This window comes from Schistocerca piceifrons, chromosome 1, assembly GCF_021461385.2.
Source record: "Schistocerca piceifrons isolate TAMUIC-IGC-003096 chromosome 1, iqSchPice1.1, whole genome shotgun sequence".
Lineage (NCBI taxonomy): Eukaryota > Metazoa > Arthropoda > Insecta > Orthoptera > Acrididae > Schistocerca > Schistocerca piceifrons.
Window position 1 is genome coordinate 1,233,705,581 of NC_060138.1, and position 21,353 is coordinate 1,233,726,933.

General features: G+C 43.5%; 1 protein-coding gene across 1 annotated transcript in view; it reads right to left on the minus strand.

Moving 5' to 3' along the window:
• Window positions 1-21,353, minus strand: part of LOC124780139 (Down syndrome cell adhesion molecule-like protein Dscam2) — a 513,871-nt gene that overhangs the window by 297,956 nt on the left and 194,562 nt on the right. Inside the window, exon 7 of the mRNA XM_047253759.1 lies at window positions 8,015-8,168. Coding sequence (XP_047109715.1) covers window positions 8,015-8,168 — 154 coding nt within the window. The remainder of the gene's footprint in view (window positions 1-8,014; window positions 8,169-21,353) is intronic.

A 21,353-nucleotide genomic window follows, 5' to 3' on the forward strand; every position in this document is an offset into this window, starting at 1 on the left:
AAAAGCAGTGGCATATGTGGATACTGTCTGCGAAATGTTTTGTGAATAGAGTTAAATGCTACACATGATGCGACACTTTTTCACGCAGCTCGGTGTTTACGACGTCACATCTTGTGAACTACATGCCGTACAATGATATAATTTTGCTCATACCCTTAGTGATATATGTGAATACTGTTTATAAAATGTATCGTGAATACGGTTAGCAGTAAAAAAGTAATAAATTAAAACATCATGGTTATTGGGACAGTTTTACTGCATGAATAGCGAAAACGTAGTCGGTGATAATTTTTTTTCGTTTTATCATTTTATGGGGATTGTCAGCGGCAAAAATGTTTGTAGATGTTTGAAATTATGTGTAAGTTTGTTGCAAGTCACTAATTGCTGTCATTCCCAAATACTGGATGAATAAAGTATGGGTATTCCCGCGTAATGGATTACACTGGTTTTTCATCCCCACCCCTTCAACAGGTATGCGGATCTTACCCTCACAGCGATCCCCTCCAGACAGTAAGAGTGAAGTCGGTCAAGTGGGTTGAGAGGGCCTTACAGCACTCACTGTTAACCCATGACCTACACATCATAGGTTGTGAACGCTAACGTAGATACATACACATACATACGTACAGGGTGTTTCAAAAATGACCGGTATATTTGAAACGGCAATAAAAATTAAACGAGCAGCGATAGAAATACACCGTTTGTTGCAATATGCTTGGGACAACAGTACATTTTCAGGCGGACAAACTTTCGAAATTACAGTAGTTACAATTTTCAACAACAGATGGCGCTGCAAGTGATGTGAAAGATATAGAAGACAACGCAGTCTGTGGGTGCGCCATTCTGTACATCGTCTTTCTGCTGTAAGCGTGTGCTGTTCACAACGTGCAAGTGTGCTGTAGATAACATGGTTTATTCCTTAGAACAAAGGATTTTTCTGGTGTTGGAATTCCACCGCCTAGAACACAGTGTTGTTGCAACAAGACGAAGTTTTCAACGGAGGTTTAATGTAACCAAAGGACCGAAAAGCGATACAATAAAGGATCTGTTTGAAAAATTTCAACGGACTGGGAACGTGACGGATGAACGTGCTGGAAAGGTAGGGCGACCGCGTACGGCAACCACAGAGGGCAACGCGCAGCTAGTGCAGCAGGTGATCCAACAGCAGCCTCGGGTTTCCGTTCGCCGTGTTGCAGCTGCGGTCCAAATGACGCCAACGTCCACGTATCGTCTCATGCGCCAGAGTTTACACCTCTATCCATACAAAATTCAAACGCGGCAACCCCTCAGCGCCGCTACCATTGCTGCACAAGAGACATTCGCTAACGATATAGTGCACAGGATTGATGACGGCGATATGCATGTGGGCAGCATTTGGTTTACTGACGAAGCTTATTTTTACCTGGACGGCTTCGTCAATAAACAGAACTGGCGCATATGGGGAACCGAAAAGCCCATGTTGCAGTCCCATCGTCCCTGCATCCTCAAAAAGTACTGGTCTGGGCCGCCATTTCTTCCAAAGGAATCATTGGCCCATTTTTCAGATCCGAAACGATTACTGCATCACGCTATCTGGACATTCTTCGTGAATTTGTGGCGGTACAAACTGCCTTAGACGACACTGCGAACACCTCGTGGTTTATGCAAGATGGTGCCCGGCCACATCGCACGGCCGACGTCTTTAATTTCCTGAATGAATATTTCGATGATCGTGTGATTGCTTTGGGCTATCCGAAACATACAGGAGGCGGCGTGGATTGGCCTCCCTATTCGCCAGACATGAACCCCTGTGACTTCTTTCTGTGGGGACACTTGAAACACCAGGTGTACCGCCAGAATCCAGAAACAATTGAACAGCTGAAGCAGTACATCTCATCTGCATGTGAAGCCATTCCGCCAGACACGTTGTCAAAGATTTCGGGTAATTTCATTCAGAGACTACGCCATATTATTGCTACGCATAGTGGATATGTGGAAAATATCGTACTATAGAGTTTCCCAGACCGCAGCGCCATCTGTTGTTGACAATTGTAACTACTGTAATTTCGAAAGTTTGTCTGCCTGAAAATGTACTGTTGTCCCAAGCATATTGCAACAAACGGTGTATTTCTATCGCTGCTCGTTTAGTTTTTTTTGCCGTTTCAAATATACCGGTCATTTTTGAAACACCCTGTATATACATACGTACTTCGTACATCCATTTTCTAGTATTTATGGATATCAAAGCTATATGCAATCTATTTGAGAGACAAATTGATCCGTCATCGGTCATCTTACAACAATGCAGAAATCGATCTACGCTTGTAGTTTATTTCATCTTCTGATACAAAACACGGGAAAACTGTTTTTCATGTGCTACTGGAAGACAGCTTACCCACAGTGGCCAACATAACCGAAATCATTAATGAATTAAGTTATTTCAGTTGGTCAGCTCTTGTGTCTGTACTTTAAAAATAGTTCCTCATGCTCTCTATTAGCAGATGGCGTAGATTATGAATGTCGATTGATTCCTGCATTCTTATAAGGTGCCAGAAGATGGAGCTCTGAAGTCTTTAGAATATAAGTTTGACATCAACAAACACAACCTTATGTAAATAGGAAGTGTAAATGAGACCAAAATAAAAATGTTTACGGTCAAGTAATTCATGACTTACTAACAGTTTCATACAACACTGTACATGTTTAACCGTAGCTATTCATTAAAGGCTGACATCCATGTCAAGCAAAAGCATTTAAATATGACTCTGTTTACCTATTAGTTCTTCTGTGATAATTAGGACGGCACTATGTCGGCAGGGGGCAGTTCAGTTTTAGCATATCTCGCAACAAGGCGTTTAAGCCGATTTATGTATCCGAAGATGATACAGTCGGAGTCCTCTTCACCGCTGCAGGAACAGTATAATGCCGATGCAGCGTAGATGTTTCTTGAATCGAATTTCCGGAGCGCGATGATGATTCCAAAGCTTCTTCAGCTACGGAATTTATCCCGTCAGTGACACACAGGATTGCGGAAGATGTATTTGTGCTCAAATTCTTTCTGGTCTTCTGGAGTGCCGCATTCTTTGATTCAAATTTCCCTGGTCAAGCTTTATCTCTTCGTAGAAAATTGGTAGTTTTCATTCCACAAAGACTAATTTTTCCATATCGAACTGCCAACGCAACCATAAACATCTGCCATTTCGTTTCCCTCAAAGCTGTAATGTGCCTCTGTCGAGCATATGTCGTCGTCGTTCGCAGAGTGTTGTTTACAGTCTGCTACGTTGTCCACATCGGAATGGTTACCTCTTCTTATGTTAGGAGGTATAGGCGTAGAGTTGCAGGCTAATAATATGGTGATTGTCCCTCCCACTCGATAATAAGTATATTGGAGACGATGTAGGATAGCTATCAGCTTTTATGTTCGAATAGCAATCCCTGGTGGCAGCACACATTTGATTTGCTTTGAGGATAAGAGTAGTGTGCAGACCATAGCAGCTCCACCCGATCCTAAACCCGACGACAATACTCCCACAGAAGTTGATCTGTAGAAGACGGTTCTGCGATCCATCGTCGAGTAGGCATCAGTGGTTTAGGGAGGGATGATTGTAACACGTATCGATCCTCTGCAGTGGGTGGCAAATACAATTTTGAAACTCACCTTTAACATTCTCAAGGATTTCAAGACGACAGAATTTCGCCATGTAGCCAGAATACCTTACCTTCCCTGAAAAGTCAAGACGATCTATAGGTGACATGTACGTCGTGTCTAGAACAGCGCACTTTCGTAAGAATGCTAGCTCCACAATGCCACTAGGATGCAACAGCTGCTGACGAACTAGGCTCAATGCCTTTTTTTTTTGGTCATCAGTCTACTGTCTGGTTTGATGCAGCACGCCACGAATTCCTTTCCTGTGCTAACCTCTTCATCTCAGAGTAGCACTTGCAACCTACGTCCTCAATTATTTGCTTGACGTATTCCAATCTCTGTCTTCCTCTACAGTTTTTGCCCTCTACAGCTCCCTCTAGTACCATGGAAGTCATTCCCTCATGTTTTAGCAGATGTCCTACCATCCTGTCCCTTCTCCTTATCAGTGTTTTCCACATATTCCTTTCCTCTCCGATTCTGCGTAGAACCTCCTCATTCCTTACCTTATCAGTCCACCTAATTTTCAACATTCGTCTATAGCACCACATCTCAAATGCTTCGATTCTCTTCTGTTCCGGTTTTCCCACAGTCCATGTTTCACTACCATACAATGCTGTACTCAAGACGTACATCCTCAGAAATTTCTTCCTCAAATTAAGGCCAGTATTTGATATTAGTAGACTTCTCTTGGCCAGAAATGCCTTTTTTGCCATAGCGAGTTTGCTTTTGATGTCCTCCTTGCTCCGTCCGTCATTGGTTATTTTACTGCCTAGGTAGCAGAATTCCTTAACTTCATTGACTTCGTGACCATCAATCCTGATGTTAAGTTTCTCGCTGTTCTCATTTCTACTACTTCTCATTACCTTCGTCTTTCTCCGATTTACTCTCAAACCATACTGTGTACTCATTAGACTGTTCTTTCCGTTCAGCAGATCATTTAATTCTTCTTCACTTTCATTCAGGATAGCAATGTCATCAGCGAATCGTATCATTGATATCTTTTCGCCTTGCATTTTAATTCCACTCCTGAACCTTTCTTTTATTTCCATCATTGCTTCCTCGATGTACAGATTGAAGAGTAGGGGCAAAAGGCTACAGCCTTGTCTTACACCCTTCTTAATACGAGCACTTCGTTCCTGATCGTCCACTCTTATTATTCCCTCTTGGTTGTGGTACATATTGTATATGACCCGTCTCTCCCTATAGCTTACTCCTACTTTTTTCAGGATCTCGAACAGCTTGCACCATTTTATATTGTCGAACGCTTTTTCCAGGTCGACAAATCTTATGGAAATGTCTTGATTTTTCTTTAGCCTTGCTTCCATTATTAGCCGTAACGTCAGAATTGCCTCTCTCGTCCATTTACTTTTCCTAAAGCCAAACTGATCGTCACCTAGCGCATTCTCAATTTTCTTTTCCATTCTTCTGTATATTATTCTTGCAAGCAACTTCGATGCATGAGTTGTTAAGCTGATTGTGCGATAATTCTCGCACTTGTCAGCTCTTGTCGTCTTCCGAATTGTGAGGATGATGCTTTTCTGAAAGTCAGATGGTATATCGCCAGACTCATATATTCTACACGCCAACGTGAATAGTCGTTTTGTTGCCACTTCCCCCAATGATTTTAGAAATTCTGATGGAATGTTATCTATCCCTTCTGCCTTATTTGACCGTAAGTCCTCCAAAGCTCTTTTAAATTCCGATTCTAATACTGGATCCCCTATCTCTTCTAAATCGACTCCTGTTTCTTCTTCTATCACATCAGACAAATCTTCACCCTCATAGAGGCTTTCAACGTATTCTTTCCACCTATCTGCTCTCTCTCTCCTCTGCATTTAACAGTGCAATTCCCGTTGCACTCTTAATGTTACCACCGTTGCTTCTAATGTCACCGAAGGTTGTTTTGACTTTCCTGTATGCTGAGTCTGTCCTTCCGACAATCATATCTTTTTCGATGTCTTCACATTTTTCCTGCAGCCATTTCGTCTTAGCTTCCCTGCACTTCCTATTTATTTCATTCCTCAGCGACTTGTATTTCTGTATTCCTCATTTTCCCGGAACATGTTTGTACTTCCTCCTTTCATCAATCAGCTGAAGTATTTCTTCTGTTACCCATGGTTTCTTCGCAGCTACCTTCTTTGTACCTATGGTTTCCTTCCCAACTTCTGTGATGACCCTTTTTAGAGATGTCCATTCCTCTTCAACTGTACTGCCTACTGCGCTATTCCTCATTGCTGTATCTATAGCGTTAGAGAACTTCAAACGCATCTCGTCATTCCTTAGTACTTAGGCTCAATGCCATCAGTGTACTAATATTACATTGTTTCAGCAGTGGTACCGATCGACACCTGTGAAGACTAACAGCAGTGTCATGATCATCAGCCATCCATTACGTCAGTCAGAAAGGGACCAGCCATCATGACAATCAGAAATTGTTTGGGCACTCGTCTGTAAGAGCCATCCGACCGTGTCACATGATTGTGTCATATGGAATTTACCAGATGATGAATCAGACGCGGTTTATTGTTTCCATGTTGGAGAAGGCTTCGAATCAGTGTCCGCTGTATTCAAATTTTCGAATACCGGAGAGTGGTACCAACATTTTATTGTCTTTCAATTATGTCACAAAATACGTGTTTTTGGCAGTTCTTTCTAAAGCACATACTGTGAAAATCGTAAAAGTGCACCTCAAGTAACAAAACGAAATTTGCAAATTACGCTCTTTATCAAGCAAAGCAAGAGACTCGTTAGCATCTGGAAGTATGGAGAGGTATTTCGCGCCTTCATTTCATTTAATTTTAGTGAAATTGTCACCGGATGGTGATGTTGTCATGTTCTAGTGCGTCTACTGATACATTTATCAACTAAACGTACCTACAATGGATGGAACTGCCAGTGTCTATACTAAAAAAACAGTATCTTTAACACTATCAAAACCGTTTCCTAATAACGCATCAAAGCTTAATAGAAAGATATTCGAGAGTGAAGGTTCAGGCACTCTGTTAATTTTCCTTCGTTGTAGGCAGTGGCAAGTGCATGATACCACTTGCTTAGGGTCAGCTTGTTGAAACTTCTAGAAACTTGTAAGAGATGCTTTCTGTAGAAGCCATGCTCTCTGCCCCAATCCCAATCCCTATCCCCCAGCCCACTCTAATCTGTGCTACGTGGAGCTAACCGGCATTTCAAGTGCAACGTTAAGTTTAGTTACTACCGCTTTAAAGAACATCACTCTATGTCAGTTCTAGAAAGATGATAGTCATTATTTAAATTTATAAGGAGAATACGTCTTGATATTTTAAATTTTGTGCTACACTACTGACAAATATATTCTAATGCAGCTTTTTGGGCGGCTATGTCTCTGAGCCCTTATCTACGAACAAAGCCAGCGATAAACTTTGTTTAAGTTATCTAGATATAGAAAAGTCTTCAGACATCAAATATTTCAGTGGATTTACTGGCAGTGATAAGCATTGCCCTACATATTGTTAGATTTCGTGAATGGAACACAATTGTGCAAGAGGAAGCATAACTACTACACTGTCCAATTATACTGAAATTAATTACTAACGGAAATTATAAATTATTTGGAGTCACGAGGAAGAGAGGAGGAAAATAGTTTGTAAGTGAAAGTTAAAAATATGATTCGAGAATTCTTGACAGTGCTGTCCTGAATTGTTGCGGAGTCATAAAAACATTAATTTACAACTACATGTAATACTGTCACTCATTTAGGAAATACAGTTAATGCCTTACAGCACTCACTGGGAACGCGTGACCTATGCATCATCAGCTGTGAACGCTACAACACGAAAACGACCAGCTTACTCTATTCTTCAAAGCTCACCCATTTGTATCAATTCTTCACTGGGTCTGATAACTGACGAACTACGCAAATCTAATTGTTGGTTTCAGAAGTATGTTAATTAACTGAATGTATTACATGAACATTAAAACACAACTGTACGCAAAGAAAGAATGAACTGCTAGAGTTTTGAACATAGCTGCGTGGCCAGCGACCATTTACAAGGTAAAATTAACAGCAATAGCAGCTCTCTGTCGCAAAAAATGAGTCTTTTGACCCACGTTTCGGCACAGCTATGAGTGCCCTCATCAGAAATAAAACTCTCAAATTGGCGTGTCACGTATTAAACTAAAAATCAAGCGATAAAGCTTTAGTCACAAAATTTGTAAGAGATAGAATGCACAAAAGGCAGGCCACTATGGGTTGCTCACATGCGTTGAGCTACAGTAGCATCAGACTTTTTTGCGACAGAGAGCTGCTAGTGCTGTTAATTTTAATGGACTGCTATATGCTTAAACAGAAGAGGAGCGTTGTTCCCTAGTGTTGGGGTACATTTGGATACCACGTCAGAGCGCTTTGCCTCTCACCTGTGTCCCACTTGGGCAGCAGTCAGCGACTGGCCGTCGAGGTACCAGGTGAACTGCGGGGGCGGACTTCCAGCGGCGGAGCAGCGCAGAGAAACGGGCGGCCCCGGACTGAGGGCCTGCTCCATGAACGTCCACTGCAGCTCCGGCACCGTGTCTGCAACACCAGCGCCACGGTGTCTCAGTCTGGCAACCAGCGTCTGCCATCTGGCCACACAGCGGCCGGCGGCCAGTCACAGCGCTTCCAGACTTTCCAACATATAAGCCACGATCTCTTCGGGATCTTGATCTATCTCAGTATTTAAGCAGCTTAGTATTTATGGATTTGTCTGACCATCATCAGATTACGGTTGAAATGGTTCAAATGGCTCTGAGCACTATAGGACTTAACATCTGAGGTCATCAGTCCCCTAGAACTGAGAACTACTTAAACCTAACTAACCTAAGGACATCACACACATCCACGCCCGAGGCAGGAATCGAACCTGCGACCGTAGCGGTCTCGCGGTTCCAGACTGAAGCGCCTAGAACTGCTCGGTCACAGCGGCCGGCGCCAACATCTTGACTACTGTGGACTGAAACAGCGCATTGATGGGCCAATGTGCAGTGAATCCCTTACAATTTCAGTGCTGGACGGCAACAACTGGTTAACAGCCATGCTGATCAAAATCGTTTCCTCACCAGAGAACAATGTACTTATATATATATCAGAGATTAGGACTAGGGTGCAGACGTCGCAGTTGAATGCTTGAAAGATCTGAAATGGTTATGTGGACTGGTGAGCCGCGTTACACGGCGATGATAGCGCACGATTACGTCTGGATCCTCGCGAGGTGACGAATCCCACTTGACAACTCAAGAGGGTGTTGTTCAATCAGGTGGTGGAGGTTTTCTCGTGTTGGTATGCTTATACAGAATGAAACTGAGGTCCTCATGGTTGTTCCACCAATTGTAATCGGCCAACGATACAGGAAAATATTCTCCAACCGCGTTCATCGTTTTGCTCAGGTTTCTGAATGTGCGAGGGGCATTCGATAAGCAAGGCAACTCTCTTTTTCTCTTGGTCAGTTGTGGTTGAAAGAATGCGAAATTTTCTATGGGGTATGGCGGAATATTCCTGCGTCAGCCGCTGTAATTTCAGTAATAGTAGCGGAGGTGCGTTCCAAGTAGCAATGAACAAAAGCACGTTGAGTCGTTGGGAGAAGTGCATGTCATCATCGTAAGGTCGCGCTAATCTATCCGACATCCCCCATACCGGTGGCTACACACAGCTGTGACTCCTGGAATGTTGGAATGTGCGCACACTGTCATTCGAGATGATCGACGAATCACAATTAAACATCTCGCTTCTCAGCTGGACATTTATGTTGTTAGTGCTGACATACCAGTTGGGGTAGTGAAAGGTGTGCGCCCGCTGGGTAACTTGCCACCAAACAGAAGACCATAAAGAGCAACGATGGACCTTTTGCGTGGAACTGCTTGCGCGTTGCGAGGTTGAAGGTGACAGTTTTTCTTGTGAACATCGTCACGGGCCATGAAACATGGATTCAATACTTCCAACCGGAACGAAACGGTAATCCATGGAGTGACGCCACACCACCTCTCCGCTGAAGAAAAAGCTCAAAGCACACACTTGGCTGGTAAAGCCATGGCGACGGTATTCTGGGACTCTGAAGGGGCTATTCTGTTTGATGTCATCCCTCACGGTGTAACGACCAAGCCTGAAATGTTTTGTGCCACCCTCAGGAAACTGAAGGAACGACTTCTGCGTGTTGGCCGCCACAAAAATGCAAATCAAATTTTCCTTCCCCGTGACAACACAAGGCTTCGCACAAGTGTGTGCACCAGAGAGAAGCTCACAAAACTTCATTGGAGTGTTCTTCCTCATCCACCCTACAACCCGGATGTCGCACCTTCCGACCTTCATCTGTTTGGCCCAATGAAGGATGCACTCCGCAGCAAGCATTAGGTGGATAATAGGGACGTTATTCATGCAGCAACACGTTTGTTCCGACATCGACTGGTAGAGTGGAGCCATGCGGGCACGCAGGCCATGTCAGTAAGGTGACAGTAGGTCCGTCGCCATGAACATAGATTATGTTGAAAAATAATGTCTTGCAGCCAGAAGAGTGGATAATAATATGGTGCACCGGAATCCTAAATAAAACCAACCTGCTTTCAGAAAATGCATTACTTATTGAACACCCCTCGTACTTTCAGAAAGACAGTGCATTATCCATTTTCTCCAGAATTGTGTTACAAAGACACGTTTATTTGGCCGGTCAAAGCAGTTATTGAGACGAATAAGCTCGCTCCTGCTCTCCTGATCTTGCAACACTTATTTATCTCAGGGCAATTTAAGTTTTTGACCGTGTTTTTCTGCTTAAGGCATACTAGAAAAATTTTGAGTACGGAGACTTACCGCAATTCCTCTGCATTCTACACCATGTTGTTCGATCCCTTACACACCTGTATTTTAATGCAATTAGCAGGAATATACCCTGACAAAGCTTTATAGCCGAGAGTTTCTTTAAATATTATTTTTTTCGTTTTTGTTCAAACCAGAAAGAATTACTACCTGACAGGAGAACATATAAGTCACCCGCCTTAGAAGAGCTCATTAGCCGCCCTGGAGCGATATGGATGGCGTAGAACTGGTGCCAGGTGGTTGTGTGAACTCGACCGCCGATATTAGTCGAGGCACTGAAGGTCGGTTGCATGAGATCTACACAGAAAATCGCGTCGACGTGGGAACGTGACGGGACGCCAGAAAGCAGCTATTTTCTTTGGACGTTCCCAAGACTGCAACGTCAATGAAACTGTTCGATTTGTTGGTACACTCCTGGAAATGGAAAAAAGAACACATTGACACCGGTGTGTCAGACCCACCATACTTGCTCCGGACACTGCGAGAGGGCTGTACAAGCAATGATCACACGCACGGCACAGCGGACACACCAGGAACCGCGGTGTTGGCCGTCGAATGGCGCTAGCTGCGCAGCATTTGTGCACCGCCGCCGTCAGTGTCAGCCAGTTTGCCGTGGCATACGGAGCTCCATCGCAGTCTTTAACACTGGTAGCATGCCGCGACAGCGTGGACGTGAACCGTATGTGCAGTTGACGGACTTTGAGCGAGGGCGTATAGTGGGCATGCGGGAGGCCGGGTGGACGTACCGCCGAATTGCTCAACACGTGGGGCGTGAGGTCTCCACAGTACATCAATGTTGTCGCCAGTGGTCGGCGGAAGGTGCACGTGCCCGTCGACCTGGGACCGGACCGCAGCGACGCACGGATGCACGCCAAGACCGTAGGATCCTATGCAGTGCCGTAGGGGACCGCACCGCCACTTCCCAGCAAATTAGGGACACTGTTGCTCCTGGGGTATCGGCGTGGACCATTCGCAACCGTCTCCATGAAGCTGGGCTACGGTCCCGCACACCGTTAGGCCGTCTTCCGCTCACGCCCCAACATCGTGCAGCCCGCCTCCAGTGGTGTCGCGACAGGCGTGAATGGAGGGACGAATGGAGACGTGTCGTCTTCAGCGATGAGAGTCGCTTCTGCCTTGGTGCCAATGATGGTCGTATGCGTGTTTGGCGCCGTGCAGGTGAGCGCCACAATCAGGACTGCATACGACCGAGGCACACAGGGCCAACACCCGGCATCATGGTGTGGGGAGCGATCTCCTACACTGGCCGTACACCACTGGTGATCGTCGAGGGGACACTGAATAGTGCACGGTACATCCAAACCGTCATCGAACCCATCGTTCTACCATTCCTAGACCGGCAAGGGAACTTGCTGTTCCAACAGGACAATGCACGTCCGCATGTATCCCGTGCCACCCAACGTGCTCTAGAAGGTGTAAGTCAACTACCCTGGCCAGCAAGATCTCCGGATCTGTCCCCCATTGAGCATGTTTGGGACTGGATGAAGCGTCGTCTCACGCGGTCTGCACGTCCAGCACGAACGCTGGTCCAACTGAGGCGCCAGGTGGAAATGGCATGGCAAGCCGTTCCACAGGACTACATCCAGCATCTCTACGATCGTCTCCATGGGAGAATAGCAGCCTGCATTGCTGCGAGAGGTGGATATACACTGTACTAGTGCCGACATTGTGCATGCTCTGTTGCCTGTGTCTATGTGCCTGTGGTTCTGTCAGTGTGATCATGTGATGTATCTGACCCCAGGAATGTGTCAATAAAGTTTCCCCTTCCTGGGACAATGAATTCACGGTGTTCTTATTTCAATTTCCAGGAGTGTATATCGCACATTCAGTTACAACTGCATGATGAATATGCTATGGACACTAGAGGAAGTAACTTAACTAGAACAAATAACCGGTTGTTAAGTACTCATAGTTAGGGAAATAATCAGTTGTCAGTATCTGGCAGCTATTTCAGTAAGTGTGAATACTGCACTTCATCTATTTGCCGACGTGTGTACGTCGTACTTTACTAATTCCCCTTCGGTGTCGCTATGTCTTAACATGAATAGTGAATACATCGACTACGTGATGTTCGTAATGCCATAGACATGACTGGTGAGTTACTGCTAACACTGCGCGCAATGTATTCACCGATAAATGTGTTTCTCATTCGGTCTCGCTCTATCTTGCCATGGATAAATCACAATGAACTTCAGGATATTCGTCCATTTGTGTAAGTAACTGATGGAATACTGGTTAATTTATAGATATAAAAATACTAGAGGTTACTGCTACCTGGAATATTGGATAACTCTAGTCCATTCCTGTTTCGTTTGACAAAGACGCTACAAAGATGCTTTTCTTTCGCTTTCGCTACCGACAGTATACCGAGATGAAGAAATCCAGGACCAGCCAAATGTGGAATTCAGTTTCGAATTTTGCATACATAACCTATTAATCACACTTAAAAAAGCGGTTGTTAAAAATTCTACTTTTAAAAGCGCAGTGAAACATTTCGTGCACTCTGCTTTCGAAAATAACTTTCTGAAGCTCCTTAGATAACTACATTTGACACTAGACCCCGATCTCCATCCTATACGAAACGCCGATAACCTCTGTAACATCATTAAGTGAAAGGTTCTGGAAACATAGTCAGCTCAATATTGCTAAGTATACAGGGTGCCTCTCCTAAGAGTCGTCAGGTGCATTTTCTCTGGTGTTTCGGCTGATGTTTGCAATTTTGTTTTTGCAATGTGTAGCTGGAGACAGCCCAAACAAATACTGCTTATCATGTCTTCCACTCGACACCCACCGGCCATGGAAAGCGCCGGTTTATTTCGCGTTACAAAAAGCCATTCGACAGAGCGATTCCAAATTACTCTATTGCGGCATTCGTTTTACCGATGCATATCAAAAGGGACAGTAAGACACAGTAATGATGATACAAACATTGCAATAAATAGTAAATCAAATATAAATTTAGAAAGGACAGCTCATCAAATTTTTACTGACATTAATAAGTGGTTCATAGCCAATTCACTGTATTTAACTTTGAAAAGTCCCACTATATGCAGTTCAGAACATCCAAGAGATTTCCATCAGATGTTTGTATAAAATATGATGACATGGAAATAGGAGAAGCTGAGAGTGTAAAATTCTTGGGATTACAACTTGATAATAAATTCAGTTGGGAGCAACATACTAATGAACTGCTAAAGCGCCTAAACAAAACTGTGTTTGCAATGCGAATGATGTCAGACATAGGAGATATAAATATAAACAAACTGGCATATTTTGCTTATTTTCACTCCATTGTGTCATATGGTATCATATTTTGGGGTAACTTCACAAACAGAGAAAATTTTTTTAGAGTACGGAAGCGTATAATAAGAGTAATGAGTAGTGTAAATCCAAGAACATCATGTCGAAACCTATTCAAAGAACTGGGCATACTAACCACAGCTTCTCATTATTTATTCCTCAATGAAGTTTGTTGTAAATAATACATCTCTTTTTCCAACTAACTGCTTAGTACACAGCTATACTAGGAATAAGAACAATATACATAAAGATTTAAAATCACTTACTCTTGCCCAGAAAGGAGCCCAGTATTCAGCAACGCATATTTTAAATAAGTTACCAGCAACCATTAAAAGTTTAGTTTCAGACAAGCCACAATTTAAACATGATTTAAAAGAATTTTTGGTGGCCGACTCCTTCTATTCCATCCATGAGTTTCTCAACAAATGCAGTAGACCATTTTAATTAAAATTTATTATACTTTAATTTTTGACAATACTTGGTTGTAACAGCCAAGTAACTACCTCCTGTGTGAATGATGGATGTACTGAAAGCAGATGTAAGTCTTAAGTCTGTAAATAGTGGAAGTTTAATTTTAAATCTTGTACATAATCTGACTGTTCTTAACTGAGGATCACTGAAATGAATAATTTACTTTAATTTTTGACAATACTTGGTTGTAATAGCCAAGAAACTAGCAAATGTCTGAATGATGGATTTAATGAAAGCAGATGTAAGTATTAAATCTGTAAATATTAGATGTTTAAATTTAATTCATTTACATAATTTTACTGTTTATTGACTGAGGATCATTAAAATTAATGAAACTCAAGTTTTTCTAATAACTTTTTTGTAATGTGTTTATCTGACATGTTCCACACCCAGGAGGATTCCCTCTTTTATGGATCTATGGAATGAATAATTGTTGTTGTTGTCGTTATGGTCTTCAGTCCTGAGACTGGTTTGATGCAGCTCTCCATGCTACTCTATCCTGTGCAAGCTTCTTCATCTCCCAGTACCTACTGCAGCTTACATCCTTCTGAATTTGCTTAGTGTATTCATCTCTTGGTCTCCCTCTACGATTTTTTCCCTCCACGCTGCCCTCCAATACTCAAGTGGTGATCCCTTGATGCCTCAGAATATGTCCTACCAACCGATCCCTTCTTCTAGTCAAGTTGTGCCACAAACTCCTCTTCTCCCCAATTCTATTCAATACCTCCTCATTAGTTATGTGATCTTCCCATGTAATCTTCAGCATTCATCTGTAGCACCACATTTCGAAAGCTTCTATTCTCTTCTTGTCCAAACTATTTATCGTCCATGTTTCACTTCCATACATGGCTTCACTCCATACAAATACTTTCAGAAACGAATTCCTGACACTTAAATCTATACTTGATGTTAACAAATTTTTCTTCTTCAGAAACGCTTTCCTTGCCATTGCCAGTCTACATTTTATATCTTCTCTACTTCGACCATCATCAGTTAGTTTGCTCCCCAAATAGCAAAACTCCTTTACTACTTTAAGTGCCTCATTTCCTAATCTAATTCCCTCAGCATCACCCGACTTAATTCGACTACATTCCATTATCCTCGTTTTTCTTTTGTTGATGTTCATCTTATATCCTCCTTTCAAGACACTGTCCATTCCGTTCAACTGCTCTTCCAAGTACTTTGCTGTCTCTGACAGAATTACTATGTCATCGGCGAACCTCAAAGTTTTTATTTCTTCTCCTTGGATTGGTGGAAAGATGTGAAAATTACCGAATTATCAGTTTAATAAGTCACAGCTGCAAAATACTAACGCAAATGAATAATTAATCTAATCTAGTCTAAAAAGTAACACGCCAATAACAGCACCGCCCTCGCCCGCGCTGACTCATACCGCCTTGGAGAAACGCTGCTCGGAAACTGATGGAGCACTGATTGCTCTTCGTGTTTTACTGTTCCTGTTAATACATACCGATGAAATTAATTCGGATCCGCTCTATCGAATGGGCAAGTAAAATTACGATTAAAAAATAATTTTGTTGGGAGTGGGAAGCAAACCGATACCTACTCTGGGCGTCATATGCGAGACCTGATGAGGAGGACTTGTTTGGGCTGACCCCAGATACACGTTGCGAAAACGAAATTGCAAATATCTGCAGAAACACCGGAGAAAATGCACGTGGCGACTCTTAGGAGAGTCAGCTCAGCTTGGTAGTGTGCCACAGTTCAGCAGATACTGAAGCCAGATAGTAACAACCGGAATTACTGGTACATGTTCTTTGACTCCTACACTGATAAATAACCGCATCCGGAATTACTTATACCAAATGTGGAAGGATATTGATGGATTTGGAAGTACGAATAAGTTATTTTTGGCAGTTATTTACAGCCGTTATAAGTAACTGTTACCGAAAAATAACTTATCCACGATGCTGATATCGGAAACTAAATGCATATCTCATCACTGTTGGACACTCCCGATTGCCATGTGGCAGCAGCCATATTCAGAGCGCTGCGTGTGTATGTTACAAAAAAAAAAAAAAAAAAAGGTTCAAATGGCTCTGAGCACTATGGGACTCAACTTCTGAGGTCATTAGTCCCCTAGAACTTAGAACTAGTTAAACCTAACTAACCTAAGGACATCACAAACATCCATGCCCGAGGCAGGATTCGAACCTGCGACCGTAGCGGTCTTGCGGTTCCAGACTGCAGCGCCTTTAACCGCGGGGCCACTTCGGCCGGCTGTATGTTACAAGTTTAACGAACACCCATACGAGGGTCACTTCAAAAGAAATACACACTATTTTTTTAAAATCCATCTTTTATTCTACATGTTTGAAAGTTTTACAGTGTGTAGATACATCCTTTAGGAACAATATTTTCATTTCTCCACATAACTTCCATCCCTCTCAACTGCCTTACGCCATCTTGGAACCAACGCCTGTATATCCACACGGTAAAATTCGGGATCAACCTGTTGGTGACACTCTTTGGTAGCGTGCACAAGTTAATCATCATCTTCAAACCTTGTTCCACGAAGAGAGTGTTTCAGTTTCCCAAAGAGATGATAGTCACATGGAGCCAGGTTAGGACTGTAAGGCGGGTGTTTCAGTGTTGTCCATCCGAGTTTTGTGATCGCTTCCATGATTTTTTGACTGACATGTGGCCGTGCATTGTCGTGCAACAGCAAAACATCCTGCTTTTGCCGATGTGGTCGAACACGAATTGGTCGAGCTTGAAGTTTCTTCGGTATTGTCACATATGCATCAGAATTTACGGTGGTTCCACTTGGCATGATGACCACAAGCAAGAATCCTTCGGAATCGAAAAACACCGTAGCCATAACTTTTCCAGCAGAAGTTGTGGTTTTGAATTTTTTTTTCTTGGGTGAATTTTCATATTGCCACTCCATTGATTGCCTCTTAGTCTCTGGTGAAAAATGATGGAGCCATGTTTCATCACCTGTCACAATTCTTTCAAGAAATTGATCTCCACTATTCTCGTACTGTTCCAAGAGTCCGCTGCATACCGTTTTTCTTGTTTCTTTGTGAGCCACTGTCAACATCCTGGGAACCCACCTGGCACAAACCTTTTTTAACGCCAACACTTTCAGTATTCTGCAAACACTTCCTTCCTCTATCCTAACGCAGCGTGACAATTCGTTCACTGTGATGCGTCTGTCAGCAGTCACCAATTAGTTAACTCTCTGCACATTCTCTGGAATGTGTGTAGTACGAGGCCTGCCGCTGCGAGGACAATCCTCAATATTGCCGTGCCTGCTTTCATCACGTAACCTGCTTGCCCACCGACTAACTGTACTGAAATCGACAGCAGTATCTCCATTCACTTTTTTCAACCTCTTGTGGATGTTTCCCAATGTCTCGTTTTCACAACACAGGAATTCTATGACAGCACGTTGCTTCTGACGAACGTCAAGTGTAGCAGTCATCTTGAAGACATGCTGTGACTGCGCCACTCATGGGAACAGGTTGAACTAAGCTTGATAACAAGCGGGAAGGATGTATCAACACACTGTAAAAGTTTCAGACATGCAGAATGAAAACTGTATTTTTGCAGAAATAGTGTGCATTTCTTTTGGAGTGACCTGGTACATCCTCGGCTCGCCCGTTAAATCATCCGGTCTTGACCCCATAGGACAAGTCTGGGGCTAATTGGAATAGCATGTGAAAAGTAACAACCAACGTCCCCGTAGTGTGGCAGCCCTGCGGGATCTAATCATGAGTAAGTGGTTTCGGCTGGATACGGCGTACCAGTAAAATTTTATGGGTTCTCTTCCTCGTCGAAATGAGACCATTATTAAAGATACAGGCTGCTACACACGGTACTAGAGTGATTTCTTCTGGGGGTCAATAAATGTTTTGGCCAGTGCGATTAGTTCCTCTACTGAAATTCATTACGCGTGGCTCTTAGTCATTGTCTTCTTCCACTGTAACATGTAAAAGTGCAAGTAACATTTATTGATTGGAAGGTCCCTCCAAGCTAAAATTTATTCTTCATTAATCTCCTGTTAGAAAACTGTCTGGTTATCGAAAGTGTCCGCAATTTAATTAGACAGGAATTGAAATTAAGAGTATATTGTTATTTTGTTAAAGGCGGACAGTCTGACGCTCCTTCGGTGACTTTTGTGGCAATGCCGCTGTTTGCTTTTTACTGGAGCCCCTAATTTGGCCTGACGACTTCGAACGAACCATTTCGTAGACTTTCCGATAGCAGAAAAAAAGTCCTTGGCGATCAGAACGAATCGAACCTGGGACATCCTTGCTGGTATCTTGCAACGCTAACCAAAAGAGCATCAGTCGCATATTTCGCCTCCCAGAAACGCAGCGAAATATTTTAATCGGGGAGACGACGCAGACGCTAGAGTCCAAGACGGGCGAGTTTTAAGGAGAGAAATGCGCTTACGAAAGGACGAGTTGAGGAGACCCCACACGCCCTCTTTTGGCGGCGTGTATTCAGCGCTGCGGCTAACGTGTCGACGTTAATGTGTTGGCCTCCCTGTGTCTGAATGCGAAGGTGCAGCGTGAAAGACGCCGGACGTCTACGCGGCTTTCGCTTTTGTACGTAGAGAGGAAACCGGGAACCGTGTGTGAGCGCGAGCACTTGGCATTCAGCGGCAAAAGTCGCCTCCGTTACAGCCACTGACGAAAGTCGCCGTCATAGTCTAGAAGCGCTGGAATTTTAAAAGGGAGGGCGCGAACCTTTTCCGCGAGCAGTTGAACTCATTCCGAGGAAACAAAATGTTACACTGAAATTTTAGCACTACACAGAGTTGTGAGAGCGTTTACCGTCTCATGCATTGGTTTAGTGTGCACTGGATGTCCTAACTTTTATGGCGAGAGCCCTTATTATAGCGAAGCTTAACTCGACTGATCGGGATATAACCATCACTTAAACTACTGGCCATTAAAATTGCTGCACCACGAAGATGACGTGCTACAGACGCGAAATTTAACCGACAGGACGAAGATGCTCAGATATGCACATGATTAGCTTTTCAGAGCATTCACAAAAGGTTGGCGCCGGTGGCGACGCCTACAACGTGCTGACATGAGGAAAGTTTCCAACCGATTTCTCATACACAAACAGCAGTTGACCGGCGTCGCCTGGTGAAACGTTGTTGTGATGCCTCGTGTAAGGAGGAGAAATGCGTACCATCACGTTTCCGACTTTGATAAAGGTCGGATTGTAGCCTATCGCGATTGCGCTTTATCGTATCGCGACATTGCTGCTCGCGTTGGTCGAGATCCAATGACAGTTAGCAGAATATGGAATGGGTGGGTTCAGGAGGGTAATACGGAATGCCGTGCTGGATCCCAACGTCCTCGTATCACTATCAGTCGAGATGACAGGCATCTTATCCGCTTGGCTGTAACGGATCGTGCAGCCACGTCTCGATCTCTGAGTCAACAGATAGGAGCGTTTGCAAGACAACAACCATCTGCACGAACAGTTCGACGACGTTTGCCGCAGCAAATGTTCAAATGTGTGTGAAATCTTATGGGACTTAACTGCTAAGGTCAACAGTACCTAAGCTTACACACTACTTAATCTAAATTATCGTAAGGACAGACACACACACCCATACCCGAGGGAGGACTCGAACCTCCGCCGGGATCCGCCTGCGGTTACCCTTGACGCTGTATCACAGGCAGGAGCGCCTGCGATGGTGTACTCAACGAAGAACCCGGGTGTACGAATGGCAAAACGTCATTTTTTCGGGTGAGTCCAGGTTCTCTTTACAGCATCATGATGGTCGCACCTATGTTTGATGGCATCGCTGTGAACGCACATTGGAAGCGTGTATTCGTCATCTCCATACTGGCGTATCACCCAGCGTGACGGTATGGGGTGTCATTGGTTACACGTCTCAGTCACCTCTTGTTCCCATTGATGGCACTTTGGACAGTGGACGTTAAATTGCAGATGTGTTACGACCCGTGGCTCTACCCTTCATTCGATCCCCGCGAAACCCTACATTTCAGCAGGATAATGCACGACCGCATGTTGCAAGTCCTGTACGGGCCTTTCTGGATACAGAAAATGTTCGACTGCTGCCCTGGCCAGCACATTCTCTAGATCTCTCACCTACTGAAAACGTCTGGTGAATGGTGGCCGAGCAACTGGCTCGTCACAATAGGCCAGTGACTACTCTTGATGAACTGTGGTATCGTGTTGAAGCTGCATTGGAAGCTGTACCTGTACACGCCATCCAAGCTCTGTTTGACTCAATGCTCAGGCGTATCAAGGCCGTTATTACGGCCAGAGGTGGTTGTTCTGGGTAGTGTCTTCTCAGGATCTATACACCCAAATTACGTGAAACTGTAATCACATGTCAGTTCTAGTACACTATATTTGTCCAATGAATATCCTATAATGAGAGGTTGTTCGAAATAAGTAACATCAATAGTGTCACTGACTCATTAGTTCATGGTTTAGTAAAACATCTACTAAACCTGAATATAATTTTCGTCGTTTTAAAAAAAGTATAGAAAGAAATTCTTATTCATTCTGAAATGTAGTTAGACGCCAATGTTGATGATGGTGGGGGAAAAAGGCACGGGGCGGGGGGGGGGGGGGGGGAGTGGGAGAGTTCTAGCTAATATGTGAATATCTGGTGGCGATTAGAGGTAATGGTCTCAGAAAGGTTGGGTACATACGATGTACAGAATACAGTCTTGTGAAATCGGATGACTTTCTAAAAATACTTCGTAGTTTAAAAAAATCTAATGGTATACATTAGAATTATAAGAATTTTGACACGTTACTCCAGGGGAAAATGACTTAACGAGAAGCTGTAGAAGCTTATAAAAAATAACCAGCTTCGCAAAAGTAGGACCATAATTAAAGAACAATTTTTCATTGGGTAACATTGGGTGTAGTTCCAGATACCACAGATGTCATAATTAAAGGAATTTGCAGAGAGAACACTATATTTATCCTTAACACGCTATTCCAGTTATTCCAGAAGTAAATGAGTGTAAAATGGACTTGGGAAAGACAAGACGGAACTAAAATTAAATGGACTGTATTTTATCATATTTATCCTTGACACATTATTCCAGAAGAGAATGAGTATAAAATAGACTTGGCAATAGCCAGATGGAA